The sequence below is a fragment of the Drosophila bipectinata genome, chromosome 2R, assembly GCF_030179905.1.
Source record: "Drosophila bipectinata strain 14024-0381.07 chromosome 2R, DbipHiC1v2, whole genome shotgun sequence".
Lineage (NCBI taxonomy): Eukaryota > Metazoa > Arthropoda > Insecta > Diptera > Drosophilidae > Drosophila > Drosophila bipectinata.
Window position 1 is genome coordinate 7,450,319 of NC_091737.1, and position 18,364 is coordinate 7,468,682.

Consider the following 18,364-nt stretch of genomic DNA (forward strand, 5'->3'; position numbering starts at 1 on the left):
AAGTTTATGGTGCAGCATCCATCGATATTATCGATTGTTCATATCTAGCAATCGACAGAAAATGATTAAAAATAGGTTTGTTACCAAAAAAATTTTCATGTGATAAAACTTTTATCATAAAAGAGCTTAATGGAAACTATTATTAAATTGATAAAGTAGAGCTCGTTCTAGGAAATCTAGGAAATAATCTAGACTTATTCTAGCGCCGTATGTCTAGTTTTTAAAGACAAATTCGTATAATATTTTATATTTTGGTAGCAACTGTATTTTCATTTCAACTTGTATTTCAACTTCATTTCGTTAGAAATGTTAGAAATACTTATGGTTTTTGCCTATTTGTGATCCTCTTTTTTGTGCCGCACCATGCCACACCGTACCACAACATACCACATCACACCGCATGGAGCCCCGCAGCTGCTGAACTTTATTGTCCACCTAAATTTCGTTTTGCTGATTTGTTTGCCAACGAATCGGTTTTTATTTGCATTTTTTGCGGTAAGCACATGGACCCCTAGCACACACACTAATGCAGAGCCACCTAGCACACACCGACTCACACTTACCAATACATAGATATAAAGGCAATATCAAACGCAGCTATAAGAGACACTTAACAACGGTTTCCTCGGCCATTTTGTTTGTGTTACTGCCATTTGCCGTTTGTTTTTGTTGTTGGTGTTGGTGTGGTGTGGTGTGCCGTTATGCGTTTGTTTGTTTGTTCGCATAAATGAGAAAAACCAACGTGGCAACCATAAAACACACTCGCCCACCCACCCAGCAACCCACAGCCCACAACCGGCCCGGCATAGAGACATTCTCATGTTTGCACAATAAAATTTCAACAATATACGCGACAGGGTCTTTGTACTTGAGTAAATTGGATCTGTGCAGCGGACCACAAGGCACGGCGGATGGGATGAGGGGGTGCTGATGTTAAAATTAAATAAATATTTGCCTTAAAGCTCCGCCGCTGCTGCTGGTGCGGCTTACAAAAAAAGCGAAACCAGACACCCACACAGCGGTATTTAAAGCAGCCAACCACAACAACAGAAACAGAAACCGGGCCAGAAACAAAAGTCTCGAGTCTTCGAGTCTCAAGTCTCTGGTATCCACGGGGCCCTCAGAAATCTTTGCAAAAGTATTTCCGCTCGGGGAGCTCTCTCAGATGCTTTTCGGGGGGCGTTGAAAGGTGGGGTGCCTTTCCCCAAAAAGGGTTCTTCTTTGCTTTATTGTCAGGCCATAAAATTCTGAATTTATGTTTGGCCATTTTTTCAAAGCTCCTTCATTATAAATAAAGAGTAGAGAATTCTTTATGGCTTTCTATTTCCATAAAAAAATATAGAAATAGTTGGTTGTCCTTGTAATTAAAATTGACAATTAAAACACTTTATTTTAGTTAATTTTTTGCAACCATCCGGCAAACCTCTAATCCTGTATAATTTATTTTTTAATTATAAATAGTTGTGGTAATAATTAAAGCAGATAAACACAAAACTACAATTGGAATGGGAATAATAGAGACTTCTAGGTTAATGACTACCCACAATCGTTTTTTATGAGAGCGCTGAATATTTAATTTAATTAGTATTGGTCGTTAGGAAGTCAATTATTCACTTAATTATGACTTTTTTATTTATATTTTTTTTGTTTCTCTAAATGGTTTGTGTGACAATCAAACAATATTTTATTAAACGGAATTAGTGTTCAGTGGATTATATAAGCATTACACTAACTTAACAGCTTGGATATTAACTATGCATTAACTATGTGTATGGATATTTTATAGCCATCCTGGCTTAAGCTTCAATATATTTTAAAGAAAAAGATACTTTAAAAAGTATCGGAAATCTCATTTTATGTTCAAGAGTAGTTACCCTTTGAAGACACTTTGTTAATGTTGGTCTTCAACGGGAAACTAGCATATTTAACTGAAATAAAACCCCCTTTAAAATCGCTAAAAAATCACATTTATTCTTTTTACTAAATCCTATTATTAAATATTGAAAGCCGCAGTGATTCACTCACTATTGAGTTTGCAGCTGTCTCTGAACAAAAGACATGTTTCTGGGGTTCTAGGTATAAAAGCTTTATTTTTTCGTTTACGGACCTATTTTCCAAAATGAAATTGTGGATAGTATTGGCAGTGGTATCACTAGCCGCCTACGTGAAGGCAGATGGGCGAGGTCCCAGCCACAGTGTTACTTGGGGAGCCCGAGCCTTCCGGGACATGCACGTGCGACGCGAGATTATCACGGAGAAGTCAAAGTTCTTGCGAGTGGTTACCAGGGACTTTGTGTTTTCCCAAAACGTAGGTTGACTCTTTTAAAAGTCATATTTAATAATAATTTTAAAATTTATTTTAAAGCCAAAGCTGGCCAGAACCATCACACAAATTGTGATTACTGATCAGGTGAGGGAAGGCCTAGGTGGCTATGCCTATTTGACGGCAGGTGGGCCCCAGAGCGACTTCGTCAAGATCCATTTCAAGAGTCAACGAAACAAAGGATTTAGCTTCATTGTGGATGTTTACGCCATTTAATCCTGGCATATTAATTATACTTTTCCGTGTATTTATCCGCACACTCTGATTGCTAATTTATTTATGTCCCAGTACATATTTGTACTGGCCACACACTGATATTTGTGTATTTATGTGGAGAGTGGACAGTGGGTAGTGGGTTTACAATTGACACAGACCAAATGAACTGAAACTAATTTGCAGTTTGCTGATTGATCTGGGGCTGGCCATATAATTTAATTGAGGATTTAAAGCCGCCCGTTTGGAGTGGTGTTTTTGGTTCAAAATCATGGGCATTAAAGCGGCAACAGTTCGCTGCCTTATTTTTTGTTGGCCGAACTTTGAAGGTTATAAAGGCCCGATGATGATGAGTTGTGGGGGGGCCATGGCTCGTAATTACCCGACCATTCAGACTAACGAGCCAAGTGCAATTTTCGGTCGGGCAAATGGGGAGAATATAGCCCGGCACAAGCCTGTGAAACGTAGCCCTTTGCCATTTAGCAAATGTCGGGCACTTAGGCCACAGCCCCCTTCTGGCTCCCACTCCAAAAAAATCCCATCCTGCCGCCCATCCTTGATGCCATCAGCCAGTGCAAAAGTCAAACAAATCCAATCAATGGCATATTCAAACACACATTCTACATAGGATATGGTTTATGTAAATTAGCCGGGTCGGTTGGGGGCTTGTAAAATGTAATGTATTGGAATATCAGCCGGCGAGGGTGAAAGTCTTTCTCCATCTTCATCAATCGCAACGAATTAAAATTTTATTATACCATATTCCCCAAACGATCTTGAACGGGTCGTATCCTTTATGGGTTTCGAATGCAAATGGTTTGTCGTCATCTTCGTCCTCATCCTCGGAGTCATCGTCGTGGCTCTTACTTCCAAGTAACCTGGCCAAATGTGGGTTAACACACACACTACCACATACACTGCTGATTTTGCTTTTGGCCAAAAGGTGTGCACCGACGAGTTGCAGTTGTGGCATTTCTGATTGACGGGCATTTTGCATACCAGAAGCGTTTGAAACTGAAGAGAGGGTCGGGGATGGTAGCTCTGTACGCAGGGCCCTCCTGTGACCTCAAACGCCAGTCAATGCCAAAGCTTTGCATCCCAGGATCTCCACCCTCCCACCAGGTGTGCCGGGTAGTCCGGGTGGGGTTGGGCCAACCGAGCGAGCCATACATTATGCAGGTTGTTTGTTATCGTTCGATAAAGTGTAAATTATGGGAAAGTTGCCAGGCTACACAGCTAGACTGGCAAGCCGGGCCGGGCCGGGCCGGTCAGGTCAGCTCCCTGTGGAATTTCACTGTCCCTTCTCTCTCCCCCTAGCCCTCGCCCTCGACCTATCCCTAACCCAATTACTTTTTGCCATATAATTTCTGATATCTTTAATATGTGTCTTTTGTGCGTTGTGTGCTCACTGGGCTTGAAGTTTGCATTGTTAATTGAACAAATTGCATTTGCATACTGACATTCGTAATATGCACGGCAAAGCAGAAATATAAAGGGGTAAAAGGAAAACTAAAACGTCTAAAAGGACATATATTTCTTATCTATATACAATTACATATTTTTGATCTAAGGGCGGTGTAGGCTCTTGGTCAGAAAAGGTTAATATTGTGCTTCCGGATAATATAAGATACCCGATACCTCTGCCGATACTTTTATTTTGGTAACGTAAAAAATGTTAGTGGTTTGATTCTCTGTTGGTTTGCACAGGAACACTAAGACTTAAAAAAGACTCAAAGATTACTAAGTTAAGAATAGAACAAACCCAAACTTATGTTTCAGGAAACATACCATAAAATAAATGATAATTTATACATATGGAAATTTTAGGTACTTCTTTTGTTTCAGTTTAGTCCACCTACATTGGCAACAAAATGAATGCGCGGGGAGGAAAAAATTTAATAAAACAAAGACTAAAAAACTATTGGAGGATACAAATTATTTTTAAAAAGTATTTTTAGTCTAAGGATGGTTACTCCAGTGATTAGAGTCTAGTCACTTGATTTTGGATAGGCCTTTGTTGACTTCTCGTTTACTCAATACACAGATACTTCTCCCTTTTTATTTCATGTAACAAAAGAAATATTTGTAACATTGAAATGATTATTATCAGTTGTTTTTTTTTAACGCATTCTAAGACTTTACCACATAAGATTATTAATCTGAAGAATATTCATCTAAATATAAAACAGAAGAAAATGTAAGATTTAAAACTAAAAAAGAAAATCATTACTTATAAAATTTATGAAGTCCTTCAAACTCATATTTTTATTAAACAAAATCTAAAAAATTAAATATGATTGAAATTTAAACTTACAATGTATGGCATTATTTCCAGTGCCTTTAATTTATGCTATTGAATCCGGTATTGAGTATCTTTTTAATCGCGTGTCCCTGTGAATTTGACTGGAAACATCTCAAGGACCCTGTCAATCCTTTGGCTTTGTGTGCCATTGCAACTGGAGGGTCTTATGCAGATTTCCATTTGACTTTGTCGCACACACAAAGCAAAGTGTTGACCTCAGATTGGCCTGTGTGTGAGTTTATCCTTTCAATGGCGCTAAAGGACATCGCCTTGTCTTGCCTTTGCTTTCCTTGTGCCTCGTTCATTTCACAGCCAATTTAGTGCATTTTTTCGTCCTGCATCCTGCGTCCTGCCACTTCTTTCATTTTGCCACGTCCTTGTTGCCATTTTAGCCTTTTGTGTTTGGCTGCGTGAAAAGAAAGTGTGAAAGTAGCTGGAGAGACCGGATTTCTGGTCTCGTATGTATCACCAGGGACTTTTGTTTTTCAATTGCCATTTGCCATATTTGCGGCAATTGTTTTTCGTTTTCGTTATATCCCTCCATGCCAGTAAATACAATTGCAGCAACTGAATCTTGAAGGTATTATATGCAGTATACCAGGATACAGAAAGAACTGCAAAAAATTGGGGCTAAGTTTGAAACGAATAATATTGTTTTTAATTTTTATTTAAAAGAAAATGGTGTCCTTTTCGTTGTATGACTGTCCGCTTGTGTGTCTGTAGGTCTTCTTGTCCGGTTGTCCGTCCGTTGGTTCCCAGTATGTCCTTAGTATTTCATCAGTATTTAACAACATATCGATCTAAGAGTCTTTAACAACTAGAGGCGTTTCTCAAAACATTTTTAACCCATTATAGGAAAACATTTAATTACCCCAGAGAGAGCCAAAGCAATCAAATCACTTTGAGAAAGGCTACGTATGCTTCACCTACCAGAAACAACCTATGAAAGACTTTATACAAATTTTAAATGGCTACAATTTACTCTATCCACTTGCAAAGTGTTCCTTTTACCTCGTTCTGTGAAATAGTTTGGTCTCTGTGTAGTCTTGTTGCACGTAAACGTCTTCGGGTTGACTCGAGCAACAGACTTTGGCCACGGCTGCAGTGCCTCCGGTTTTCCTATCAGTTGGCAAGGAATAGCATAAACGGGATAGGATAGAAGCTTGTTATGTGCAGTCTTTCGTGGCGGGAGGAAGAAAAACATACTCACATGGTTAGTTTCCTCCGCCTGCCTCGATTTCTTATGCTTATCAAAGCAAAGCTGAGCCTTTCCAGGACAAACGAGCAAAAACGGTTGCAAAACCAAAAGGATAAAAGCGGAGAGTGCACTTGATTGCTCGGAGATGTTTTTCCGGCGTGCAGTTTCCACACTCTTTAAGCTGTGTTTTTTTTGGAGGTATAGTCACAGGTTCTGCGTCCTTCGGAGTTGATTAGCAGTTTTTGTACAAAGTCACTAAATGGATGTGAGGAGAATATAGATATCGGTCGCAGGATGTCTAATTATACTAATTGAATTTTTGTACTCGATCCGATACACCCGAGTTCTGGGCAAGACTGGTGCTATCTACCTAATGACACTTTTTGAAAAACTCACACAAATTAGGGTGTCTACTTACCCGTCTTTCTTTGCGATACATACTATAATTTTATTCTATTCTATTGATTTGCTTTGTTGGAGCTGCTTTTATTCTCCGCAGGGTGGAATTTTTCGGAGGGTCAGTCCGCAAAGGCCTTGACTTTGAATCGAGAATATGATTACTATGCTTGGGAATAAATTTATGTCTGAAATGGGAAATAATACTACGAGCTTTTAGCTTTTACTTATTCGGTTTATTTAACGAGTATTAGAGTACAAGGTCCAACTATTTCACTTTTTTCCACTCGACACCCGAGTTGCATGCGCAGACCGGGTGATTACGAATGCGCATTTTAATTTGGCTAGAAAAACGAACAATTTCAATTTAAAATAGAGAAAAATAGGCAATTACTGGGCCTTGGATTGGGGCTTTGCTGGCCGCATGTACGCCCGAACATAAAACTTTCCGAACAGGTAGATGAAGACGAGTCCTTGGAGCATGTTTATGTAGAGAATGGGGCGCGGGACACCGCAGTTCGGTGAGAAGAACCGCACGTAGGCTGTGTAGGTCAGCAGGATCACGAACTGGGCCAGCTGGACCAGGGTTATGTACTTCTTCCACCAGATGCTCGCCTTCACGCCGGGGTACTGCGAGGACAGGAAGTAGTAGAAGTACATAACCACGTGGACGAAGGTGTTGAGGAACGCCAGGGCGTTGAAGTGGCCCCCGGTGCCGTAGAGCCTGCTCAGGACATAGCCGCCCATGACCATGAAGACGTGGTGGTAGACGTGCAGGAAGGTGATCTGCTTGTAGCTCTTCCGCAGGACGAAGAACACGGTGTCCATCAGATCGATGACCTTGTTGAAGATGTAGGCAAAGTGCATGGTCCGCTCCAGGGTCTTGTGTTCGTGGCCTTGGGGGAAGCTCTCGATGCACTTCAGGTTGCAGATGCCCCGGTAGCCCAGGTAGTAGGCTATCTGGTTTGACACAAAAAATACAAATAACTCCACTCGGTCAGCTCCAATGAGGTTGTCCTACTTACCACAATGAAGTATATCGCGTTGTAGGCCACCTGAAAGAGGTTGTAGACCAGCAGGACCTTTCTCAAGTCGTAGGGCTGGCGGTTCTTCATGAACACCCTCCCCAGCTTGAAGACGAACAGCAGGTACCCCACGACGATGGTCACGATGGGCCAGGGTGAGCCCGCCAGGGGTATCGGGTCGGGATCGGCCTGGGGAATATGTAAAAAGTTGAGCATGTCTGCTGGCGTCGGGGTGTGTGTCGTCCAAGGGATCCGTTACGACTGTTTTTGGGAAAGTAGCCCACGGCACTGCAATTAAAAAGTCCGATCCGAGTAATGTATTATTCAGTTTTTTGAACCGCAGTGTCTGACCCAGTTTTTTAGCGATCGCCCAAAGAGAAACCGCGATCGCGTTCTAAATTCTAAACGAAATTAAGAGAATCGTCTACAGTTTATTGCTCATTCCGGCTTGCTCTTGACTTTCACATAGGTCTGGTAGTAGAAGTTGCCAAACATGGCCATCATAGAGGACGACACCGCCACCTGGAGATACTGCAGGGGCATGGGCACGTTGCAAGTGGGATTCAGCCACACGGTCAGGATGGCCTGACAGAAGAGTATCACGAACTGGACGATCTGCAGCTTGGTGATGTACTTCTTCCACCACAGCTTGTTCTTCATCTGGGGGTGGAGGGCGGCCACGAAGTAGTAAGCGTACATGACCGCGTGCACAAACACATTGAGGATGCCCATCGTGCTGTACTGCCCACCGGGACCGTAGAAGTGAACCACGATCGGTGTGGCCATAACCATCAGGGCGTGGTGGTACACGTGGAGCACGGTGATCTGCTTGTAGCTCTTTCTCAGCACGAAGAACAGTGTGTCCATCAGGTCCAGGATCTTATTGATGAAATAGGAGTAGGACAGCAATCGTTCGACTCCCTTGTCCGGATGATCCGATGGTAGGATCATACACCGAAGGTCGTACGATTGTTTCACAAACATGTAGTAGAAGGCCTTAAAGATGTATGGTTTCAAAAGATGACTTAAGAGAGAGTGCGCCAACTTACCAGTACAAACAAAGTTAGGTTCATCAGAACCTGGAATAAGTTGTAGACCAGCATGGCCTTCCTCACGTTGTAGGGCTTCCGGCTGGCCATAAATTGGGGGCCCCACTTCAGCACCACCAGCAGATAGACCGCAACAATCAGAGTGGCCGGCAAAGGTCTCAACAGTGGCAGTCGTACAGGATCTTTACAGGGAGAGCAACAAAAAACTATAGATTTCGGGTATTAAAGTCGATATGTAGATTCCACCTGCTGGCTGTCGTTGAAACACATCCAATATTGTCGAGTTCATGGTGGCTATTCCGGAGACCATATGCTACTACTGCTCACAGGGCTGGTGGCCGGCTTTTTATTTTCGAATTCGTTTGCCGAGTATTCCATTTGCGTCGGACACCTGATTAGCTATGCTGTTGTTATAGCTTTTCCGGCAGAGAGGTGCGTAGGTTTGAAATTCAAATTCGGAATGATCAGGGGTCACTTCGGGGATACAATGAATGTGCACTGCAATGTTTAAGAGTGTTTCACGTTGGGTTTCCGTTCTTTAAAAAGTACCATAACGCTCAAAGTGTGAACACTTGTTTAGTTGTACATTCTATTACAATCCATTGACTTATGAACTATTCTAGCGCGTGGTTGCTGTTTCTTTTTATCGCCAACTAAAGACCAACTAATTGTTTTGTATTTAATTCAAGTTTCGCCAACCATTAGGCAAATTAGATGTAATTTTTTTGAATTAATCATTGCCGTCGACTGCTCAGTCTTGACTAACTTGACCACGAATTGTGTTCTTTTTCAATTACAGGTGTCTGATGCGGACTTTTTACAAACACGTCGGAATGGAGCTGGCTAACGAAACTTGTGGCAACAACATAGGTTGCTGTGGCAGATCAGGAGCCACCCGATCCAAAAATCCAATTAAAGAGCTACAATAAGGCCGAGCTGTTGCTGGTAAACCAGCTTTTTGTTTGGCTTAATAACTCACCCAGCCGCTGGACGGCAGCACGTGAATAGGTATTGCCCCAAAAGGTATTGCCTGGAATTTAATTAAAGCCAGAAAGACCAAAAATTCAAGAGTTGCCAGGGAAGGGTTAAAGCACAAAAGAGTGCCAGTCCCAGCGGCGGGGGTGGCGGGTGGACCATAAATCCACTCCCCCATGCGGCAGCAGTTGCACGTTGCGCGTTGCCAACGAGCTGGCCCACGTCCACTGGCCAATTAGTTGCTGCAACAGCCAAGAGCGGCAATCGTTTGGGCCCCATTGAACGTACAGCCGCCTCCACACTGATGACTGCCGCCAAAAGAAGAGCGGGGAGCAGTGGCAGCAGCAGTGGAAGCAGCAGCGGCAGCAACAGTGGAAGCAATGGCAGCAACGACCAGCAGTCCCAGCAGCAACATCACCAGCTGCAGCATCAACACCAGGCCCACCAACACCACCCGGAGTACCAGCAGTTGCTGCAGCATCCGCACCACCACTACCACCAGCACTACAGCAGCAACGGTCAGCACAACCACTCGGCCAACAGCCACCCACAGCAATACCACCAGAGACAGCAGCAACATCAGCAGCAGCACCACCACCACCAGCAGCATCAGGCGACATTGCGCGATTGCTCTGTCAAATTGCCACTGGATATCCTGTGAGTATGGCAAACAGGTCGGCCAGGACCTGGGCTATGGGGATGTTTATAGCTCAGAATAAAACAATACAACTTTAGTATACGATCTTGCACTGTCTTACCACAACAGTTCTTTATTTCTAATAATGGCGATAGGCAGATCTAGCTGTTATCGCTTTAAAGCTTTTATCGATAGATCGTACTGAAGCTAATTAGACAGCGTTGCTCATCTCTAAAAGTATTTAAAATGTAAATAATATCCATGTCTTAGGTGTACATACTAGAGCTGGAAAATCATCGATGTTCACCTACATCGATGTTTCGATGTTTTTCAGAAAAAAACATCGATGTATCGCGATACATCGAACTTTCTTAGAGTGCACTTAAAAAAATTGTTCTCACACCATATCATATTAAAATATTTTTATTTATTAAAAATAAATAAATAGAAAGTGTAAATTATTTATAAAAAATTACGCTTTGTGTGAGATCCATAGTTTTCTTTAATAATATTTCAAAATTCAAAATGACTCTTAAATACTACTCTTATATTAAAAATGAAACTTAAAGCTAGTCTTTCATAGAAAGCAAAACTTAAAATGAAAAAACAATTGAAACGAAAATAATAAGCAGCTACGAGTTCTACCACTAACCATAACTGTATGGTTAGTGGTTCTACTCAACAAAAAAAAAGATAAAAAAGTAAATTAAAATTAATTTAAATCCAGTCATTTTTTATGACTAATTATAGATTAGTCTTTTATTGTTTATTACTTAACAATTTTATTGTTAAGTTTGTTTCATTTAATTGATAATAATTTTTCGTGCACTTACCAAATACCAGCCAAGAAGTGATGAGTAAAGAGGAAACATCGAACATCGATGTTTTAAAACTTCGATGTTTCTCGAGTTTCAGAAAACATCGATGTATCGATACATCGTCGATGTCTTCTCCAGCTCTAGTACATACTGTTTGATTAGTTTACTTTAAACAAATCCTATTTAAATAAAAAAGGCATCCCCGTTGATTCAAATTATTTTGCCATCTCTGGCTTCAATATGGCTTCTACACGTGGCCCATAAGAAGGCCAATAGCACACAGCAGCCGGCAAAAAGGTCAAGTCATACTCTGTCAGGACTGGGAGATTGCCGGCACGTCTAGCTGGTTTAATAAAATTTACATTTTAACAACGCAAATGAAAATTGCATTAACTTTAACGACACAACATTTCGTCGATTCGATACTCGAACGGAGCAGCACAGGGGGAAAATGAATCAGAAAATTATAAATATTTGCCCAGGCGTAGTCCTGGGGATGGCAGGGATAAGGGCATAAGGTATAGAGGATAAGGATCTGTGGGAAAAGTGCGAAAAATGAATCCGCAGACAGGGACAAATGAAGCGTTTCAAATGCTTAGCGCTGGGAAAAGAAACTTATTCCAGTTTTGTCAGGATTAGCGAGCCTGAGCCTGTCTTTAAAGCTTTGCGCTCGGCGGGGATTTGGCTTTAAGTCGGGCCAGAAGGACTAGAAAGTATCAGCCGGGAGGGGGGTGGTATTGAGAGGGTCTCAGACAGGAGTGTAGTGGAGTGGAGTGTTGGTATGGGGCTTTGAGGAAATCAAGAGGGGGGAGCAGGCACTGCGTTTATGCAGATCGCAGTCAAGTGGCAACCCGTCGTCCTGTGGGCCGTGAAACGAGGCCAGTCGCAGCCCGGCTTTTACACTGAGAAATAGGGTTTCTTTCTTGACATTTAAGATGTTATTAAGAGCAAGAAAATATTAACAAATAAGCAATACATCGGCTTTATAACTCTTCTATTCAGACTTTTATATAAAATTACTTTTAAGCCAAGAGATATGTGCCCATTCTTAAAGCTAATTTCAGGAATCTTTTGTTTTCTCTGAAAATATCCATATTTTTATTCCTATATTATTTTATATTTATTATATTTATTTTTATATTTATATCGTTTGCTTTTTTCTTATTTTAGTTGCTTTGATTATTTATTTAGTACAGATTGTACTTTTAAGCTCAAACCCCATTTGTAAAATCACAAAATATTTAAATGATATTGATATTTATTTCAAATCCTATGTATTACATGTTTTATAGGTCTTTTAGAGTTATTTATTGGTAATATTTATTGTTAATATTTATTGTTTTTTAACGTTTATAATTAACTTTCAATCTAGCTCTTGATATAAGTTTTCAGATATCTGGTTTATATACATAAGAGGGTTTTTTAAATACTTATTTTTTAATTATAGATTTTTTTAAAACAATTTTTCACAAAAGATTCAACAAGCTTTGTAGTTCTTAGTAAACTTGTTGATTTTAACTTTATAAACTAGTTTTGAGAATTGAAGAATAGTTTATAAATGTAAATATTAAAAAAACCTCGTCACTTTATTTTTCAAACTGCCTTTACTGCAGCTACCGCCTCCTATATAGTAGGACTTACTACATAGGATAGGTTAAGGGGGAACTCGATGAAAAAAACAACAGCTGGGAATATAAAAAGAACTTAAAGCGTGTCGACAACTGGCGGAAAGTGGAATGCGGAACTTAGAGGAGTGGGTAGGGGGTAAGGGGTGTAGGGCCGGGGGTCCTAGCAAGGATGTCAGGAAGTCGGTCGGCTGGTCCTGGTTTGAGGTTGCACTGTGCGCCACAAACGGCGCCGTCGACTGAAGTGCTCGACTCCTTGCGGGCCTGCGGCCCAGTGTGTCGTTACTTTTAACGAGGTGTCGCATGCGAAGCTCGCACAAGTGGCGGGAGGGGCGGGGCCTGGGACAGGGACAGGGTAAGCCACCAGTTGCCACACTTTGCTGCCAGCTGTCCTAGTCATCTTGTGCTACGTACCATGCTGCCCCCACCCCTTGCCTGCTCTATGAAAATGCACTTAGCCAGTGCCAGGAGGCAGGCAGGTGCCTCTCTCTGTCACCTGTGCCACGCCTACCGTTGTGGCATGCTGCAAATGAAGTCATCCATTAGGCAGCGTTACGTATACGCCATATTACGTATACGCCTAGTGGGGCCGGCACCCATGCACTGCAATGTGGTGGCTCATAATAATGCCGCTCTTCTGCTGCCATTCGGGCCGTGTTTGTTGGGTTCTAAACGGAAGCGTTTATAATGGAATTCGCTTAAGCGAGGGGCTGGCTGAGCGGGCCTGGAACCTGAGCATGTCGTCTGGCTAATTTCGCAGGAGTAGAGGCAGAAGCAGGAGCGGGAGCCGAACAGGAGTAGCAGGATATCGTTAATTACTCGACACAGTCGAAATGGCAATCTAATTAGCCGAAACGGAAGCCGTAGCTTAGGAACAGGACACTCTCTACTAAATCTAATCGATGTCATTGTCTCTTCTTTCCGTTTCTTCACAGATGGTTGCCGAAATCGGCCATGCGACCGGCTGGACCAGATACCTCGCCCACCGACTGCATCCTGGTGGTGGGCGTGTCCCGTCCAAAGCTGGCCGTTGTCTTCCTCACGGTCATGCTGATCTCTCTGTTCCTCACCTTCCACGTCCTCTACGACAGTGCCGTGTACAACATCCAGGCTGCCCAGGCGGTTCACGAACGGCACCGCCTCTCCCTGGCCGCCTCCTCATCGGCCCTTCCCTCCTCCTCGCAGTCCGCCGGAATAATGACCTCCTCCGGCTCAGCTGCCGCATCCCCCCTGTCATCCTCTTCCAATCATCAGCCCGTTTTCGTAAAGCCAGTCCAGAGTTCGAATCAGCTCAGCCATCCCATGGTCTTTCCCTCGAGTCGAGTGCATTTCCCGAAAACCAGTCGTCGGCTGCCACAGGTGAGTGGGTTTCCCAATCGATTATTGAGTAAATCATACACTTAAGATAATAGGATTTAATTTATTTGATTAAAAATGGTTTTATGTCCGACCACAGGCTCTCATCATCGGAGTGCGAAAGTGCGGAACCCGCGCCCTCCTGGAGATGCTCTACCTGCATCCCAGGATTCAGAAAGCAGGCGGCGAGGTGCACTTCTTCGATCGCGACGAGAACTATCTGAAGGGCCTGGAGTGGTACCGCAAGAAGATGCCTCACTCCTTCCGCGGCCAAATCACCATCGAGAAGAGTCCCAGCTACTTTGTGTCCCCGGAGGTGAGTCTCCCATCCTGTTCGACTTCACCTTTGATCACTAATTGGCAATTAAGATTGCGCCTTTTCCACACACATTCTGCTTGGGCATAGTAATTATTAATTAACTGTCCATCCTCCAGCCACCAAGCTCTATACTCCATCCTTCATCCTCCCTCCCCAATGAATGCCCATCCGTCGTCTATCAAATTAAAGTGAAACGTTAGCCCGGCCAGCATGTCCTAGCCAATTTCCGTAACCATGTCGGAACCGTAGCGGAAATGTTTGCAAATTCATTTGCCAAACGGCTACGTCTAACACCCAACTGAATTGCCTTTCTGGGTCCGGGTTTTATTATTGTTTCTACATTCCGGCCGAATGTTGTTGCCTTTGCCCGCAGAGTGTCACAAAATTGGGTTTTCGGGCTGATGCAATTTCGCTGCGAGCCGGAAGTTGCATGTGTCACACGGCAGAGTGATGTGGGTGGGGAGGTGGGAGTTTGTAGCATCTCGTTGGGCTGGTCCTGACATCCTTCATTACAAAAAAAGAATGATGTAAGAAAAAACATTCAAATGAGAAATGGGGTTATTGGGGCTTTCCCTGTGAAATATGGTTTTGAAATTGGAGAAATGAGTTCTTAAGTATAGATTTGTTTCTGAGAGAAATATATATATTGGATAGGTTTCTAATATTATTAATCAGCTGTTTTCCGGTTATGGTTGAAGTTCTTATGGACATTTTTCATTGAAATATACAAGAAATATACCTTACTTGCCTTAAATCTTAGTTTAAATAAATAGTTGCTTCGTTTAAACATCATATTAACGAAAGAAATAAAAAATATATACGATACCCGTTACTCCTTTTACGTAGTTTTTACAATTCGACAAGTACTGGGTATAAATACGATACACATTACATACATATGAATATACAAATTAAAGAAAAATAATATTTTCTTTGTTGGTTTTCTTAAATTTTAACCTTTAACCTAAAGCTCGGATACGTCCTTTAAGAATAATTTATAAAATGATGTTACGACAATCACAAAAGTACCGGGTATAAATACGATACATTTTACTTACATATGTATGTAAATAAAAATGTAAGAAATAATATTGTAAAATGTGTTCTTCCCCCATTTTTAGCCCCAAACGTAAACGTCCTTTCCCAGAATTTTGCAGGTAACTTTTTCGAGTGCAGCTTCCTGGCTGACAGACTCATATTTTATCCAGTTTCATTTCAATTTTAACTGCCTGCAGTTGATGCAGCGTTTCAATTTGTCAGCCACTTGGAGGAGTCGCAGCCGGCAAATGGAAAAGGATGCCACAAAAAAGGGGTCTAGCCTGCAACCGGCACCAGAAAGATAAATCTTCATTAATGTTGTTATTAATATTTATTGACGTGACAGGGGGGGCAGAGTGGCAGTGGCAAGTGGCAGATGCAACATCAACTAATGCTGTTCAGGCGGATCCCACTCGCCGGCAAAATGTCAAATTAGCCAGCTCGCCTCTGCCACTGCCATTTTGGCCATAAATAATGCAGCTCCCCACGGCGTACTTTTGGCCTCAACCTAAAGCCCCAATTTCCTCCGCCCCCCGGGGACCTCTGCCCGCCTGTGATATATTCTGATGCTGATTCTGATTCTGATATGACATTTTCCGGGCTCCTTTTCATTTGCTTCAAATGCATTTTGGCCGCATTAAATATGCAGCGGAATGCATACTCCCCGGGGCACGCTTCAACTGAAAATGGTTCATCAACGTGAATAATTCTGAAACGGTTGAGTACACGGTGGCACAACCAGCCAGCCAAAAAAAAAAACCAATAATATAATATTCATAAAAAAGCAAGATAAGAATGAAAAACTTTTAAACTTGTTGCACGGCCTGGTGGCTCTTATTGAAATTGATTAAGTTTATTTACTCGGCTCGTTTCGCCCATTTGCGAGGCTATTTATACAACGTGGCAAATTCAAGGACCCCGTCGGAGGCGCCACCACCACCATCCACCAAGGGGGCAGCAGGGGGGTCACGGGGTGTCAGCCAACATTGTATGGCAATATTTTCCGGCTTAATTAAATTGTTCACAGCACACTTGCTGCGGAAGTGCAACAGCAGGGGGCAGATAGGCGGATAGGCTAGAGGAGGTGGGGTGGCTAGGGGGCGTGGCACGGAGCACGGTAAATTAAAGCCAACAAAGGGAGACTCGAGCTGCCTCAAAATGTGGCAGTGGCAAGAGTTTGCAATTATTATCGATTGTCGGCCAGAAGCATAAATCCATTAATTGGATGGCCAAGTCTGCGAGCCCTCGGCTTCTGTTTACCACAAAAATATTACTTTACGCTCCTTTGTTAAAAAAAACTACCTTTATTTATCAGAAATTTAAATATCTGTGAAAACTTTAAAAAAGTTAATTAAAATTCCGGGTTTTATTATTTTATTATTTGCATTGTATTAGATGGAAGCCACGTCTTTGTTATTGCAGCTGTCGTTGCAACCTTTTTGCAGTTTGTGTTTTTATTATTTTTACATTTCATTATTTACTGGTTTTTTCTCTTTTATGAAGGTGATTAAATCTTTAAAAATTATTAAGGCTATAGAAAGGTAAATTTATTACCGAAGCCGCAAGTGCGATAATGTATTTGACAACAAAGGCCATTGATTTATTCCGATTCCGATATTTATTTGGGGGATATTTTAAAAAAGGTTCTAGTTGAAAAATTTTTAAAAATCTGTTTAAAATTTAACAATTTAATGAACTTTTAAAAGATATTTAAAGTAAACGCTCTTTTTTAATTAAAAAGTCCTTTAACATATATACCTATTTATCAGACTCCTTTATCCTTTCCATCTTTTCAATCAAAGTTTCAAGACTTTTGCGGTCTTGGAAGAATTTTACTTCAAGACAGCCCATAAATGTCACTTCATAATCTTTCGGAGAGTCTTTACCCAACCACTTGTACCATTTCGCAGGTGCCGGAAAGAGTGCGGGCCATGAACGCGAGCATCAAACTGCTGCTGATTGTCCGGGAGCCGGTGACCCGGGCCATTTCCGACTACACGCAGCTGCGTAGCCATGCCGCCACCGCCATCCTGCCCCTGGCCGAGCCCCAGAATGCGAGTCCCAACCCCAGTCCCAGGGAGAGCTCCGGAGGAGGAGCCACTGGCGCCAGTGGAGCGGCAGCTGCCAAGATGCCATCGCCATTGCAATCGCAATCGCTGCTTTATGGGAAACTGCAGTCGGCCCGTGGGTACGACAATGCCCTCCTGGGGGGCAGCGGAGCCGGAGCCAAGGAGACAAAAGCCAAGACAGGACCAGTGGCCAGGCGGCCAGCAGGAGGAGCAGGAGGGACAGCTGCCATGACCACGACGACTCTGTCGCCCTTGGCAAGCGCCGCCCAAATGGCAGCCAAGTAAGTTAAGGACACCACCATCACCATGACCATCCTTTAGTGCTTGACATGCAAATGAAATGCAAACTGCAAATGAAAGTTGCCCAAAATGCGACTCCTTCTCGCTCTGTCAACCCTGCTCTCTCTCCGATGGGGCAGCATCACTTGTTGACAGAGCGAAAAGGAGCGAAAAGGAGCCAAGGACCTGAAGGCTTGACATGGTCGTGAAGGGCTGCCAGGAGGAGCTGCTCATTTGCAGCTGTTGGCCATTCAATTTGCCATCCCTCACGATACGGGACTTACCCTTTGTTTCTACTCACACCCACTCACTCCCTCGTTTGCAGGTCCTTCGAGGAGCTGGCCATATTTCCCAACGGCACTGTTAACGAGGCTTATCGACCGCTCAGCATCTCCATGTACCACGTCCACCTCCATCGCTGGCTGGAGGTCTTTCCGCGCGAGCAGCTCCTGGTCGTCAACGGGGATCGCCTGATCGAAGACCCGGTCTCGCAACTAAAACGCATCGAGGCTTTTCTGGGTATGCATTTATTTATTGATTTCAATATTATTTTTTTCATTTATAGTATTATTTTTTTCATTTCACAATAGGTAGTTTATGTTTTAAACACTCTTGGCAGCTAAAGTATGTGCGTTAGTTGTATAATAGCTTACAAGCCATTAAGGGACATTACATTTAATTCCTATAATGAAATATAAGTAGAAAAGTGATAGGGCTTTTTATAGAACAAATCTTATATCTT

At 42.6% G+C, this 18,364-nt stretch overlaps 4 protein-coding genes across 7 annotated transcripts in view; 2 read left to right on the forward strand and 2 right to left on the reverse strand.

Moving 5' to 3' along the window:
* Window positions 1–18,364, forward strand: part of Hs3st-A (Heparan sulfate 3-O sulfotransferase-A) — a 29,246-nt gene that overhangs the window by 8,146 nt on the left and 2,736 nt on the right. The window contains exons 1-6 of one of the 4 annotated variants that reach the window (XM_070278497.1): window positions 7,444–7,580; window positions 9,306–10,138; window positions 13,497–13,920; window positions 14,018–14,233; window positions 17,185–17,624; window positions 17,948–18,141. In XM_070278497.1, coding sequence (XP_070134598.1) covers window positions 9,786–10,138; window positions 13,497–13,920; window positions 14,018–14,233; window positions 17,185–17,624; window positions 17,948–18,141 — 1,627 coding nt within the window. In that variant the 5' untranslated portion in view covers window positions 7,444–7,580; window positions 9,306–9,785. Of the gene's footprint in view, window positions 1–7,443; window positions 7,581–8,798; window positions 8,939–9,305; window positions 10,139–13,496; window positions 13,921–14,017; window positions 14,234–17,076; window positions 17,143–17,184; window positions 17,625–17,947; window positions 18,142–18,364 lie in introns of those variants that run through there. The other 3 variants (XM_070278496.1, XM_017251355.3, XM_070278498.1) reach the window with 3 other exon arrangements.
* LOC108131970 (probable salivary secreted peptide) lies at window positions 2,120–2,580 on the forward strand. Its single transcript, XM_017251094.3, has 2 exons — window positions 2,120–2,308; window positions 2,366–2,580. Exons 1-2 carry the CDS (start codon window positions 2,120–2,122, stop codon window positions 2,537–2,539), a joined length of 363 nt encoding a protein of 120 aa, XP_017106583.2. The 3' UTR covers window positions 2,540–2,580.
* On the reverse strand, window positions 6,664–7,752 carry LOC108132104 (very long chain fatty acid elongase F). The gene is made up of 2 exons (XM_017251361.3): window positions 7,458–7,752; window positions 6,664–7,392 (listed from the first exon to the last, which is right to left on the reverse strand). The coding sequence occupies exons 1-2, from the start codon at window positions 7,671–7,673 to the stop codon at window positions 6,823–6,825; spliced, it is 786 nt and encodes a 261-aa protein (XP_017106850.2). The 5' UTR covers window positions 7,674–7,752; the 3' UTR covers window positions 6,664–6,822.
* On the reverse strand, window positions 7,869–9,310 carry LOC108132103 (very long chain fatty acid elongase F). Its single transcript, XM_017251360.3, has 3 exons — window positions 8,753–9,310; window positions 8,507–8,688; window positions 7,869–8,453 (listed from the first exon to the last, which is right to left on the reverse strand). The coding sequence occupies exons 1-3, from the start codon at window positions 8,814–8,816 to the stop codon at window positions 7,896–7,898; spliced, it is 804 nt and encodes a 267-aa protein (XP_017106849.2). The 5' UTR covers window positions 8,817–9,310; the 3' UTR covers window positions 7,869–7,895.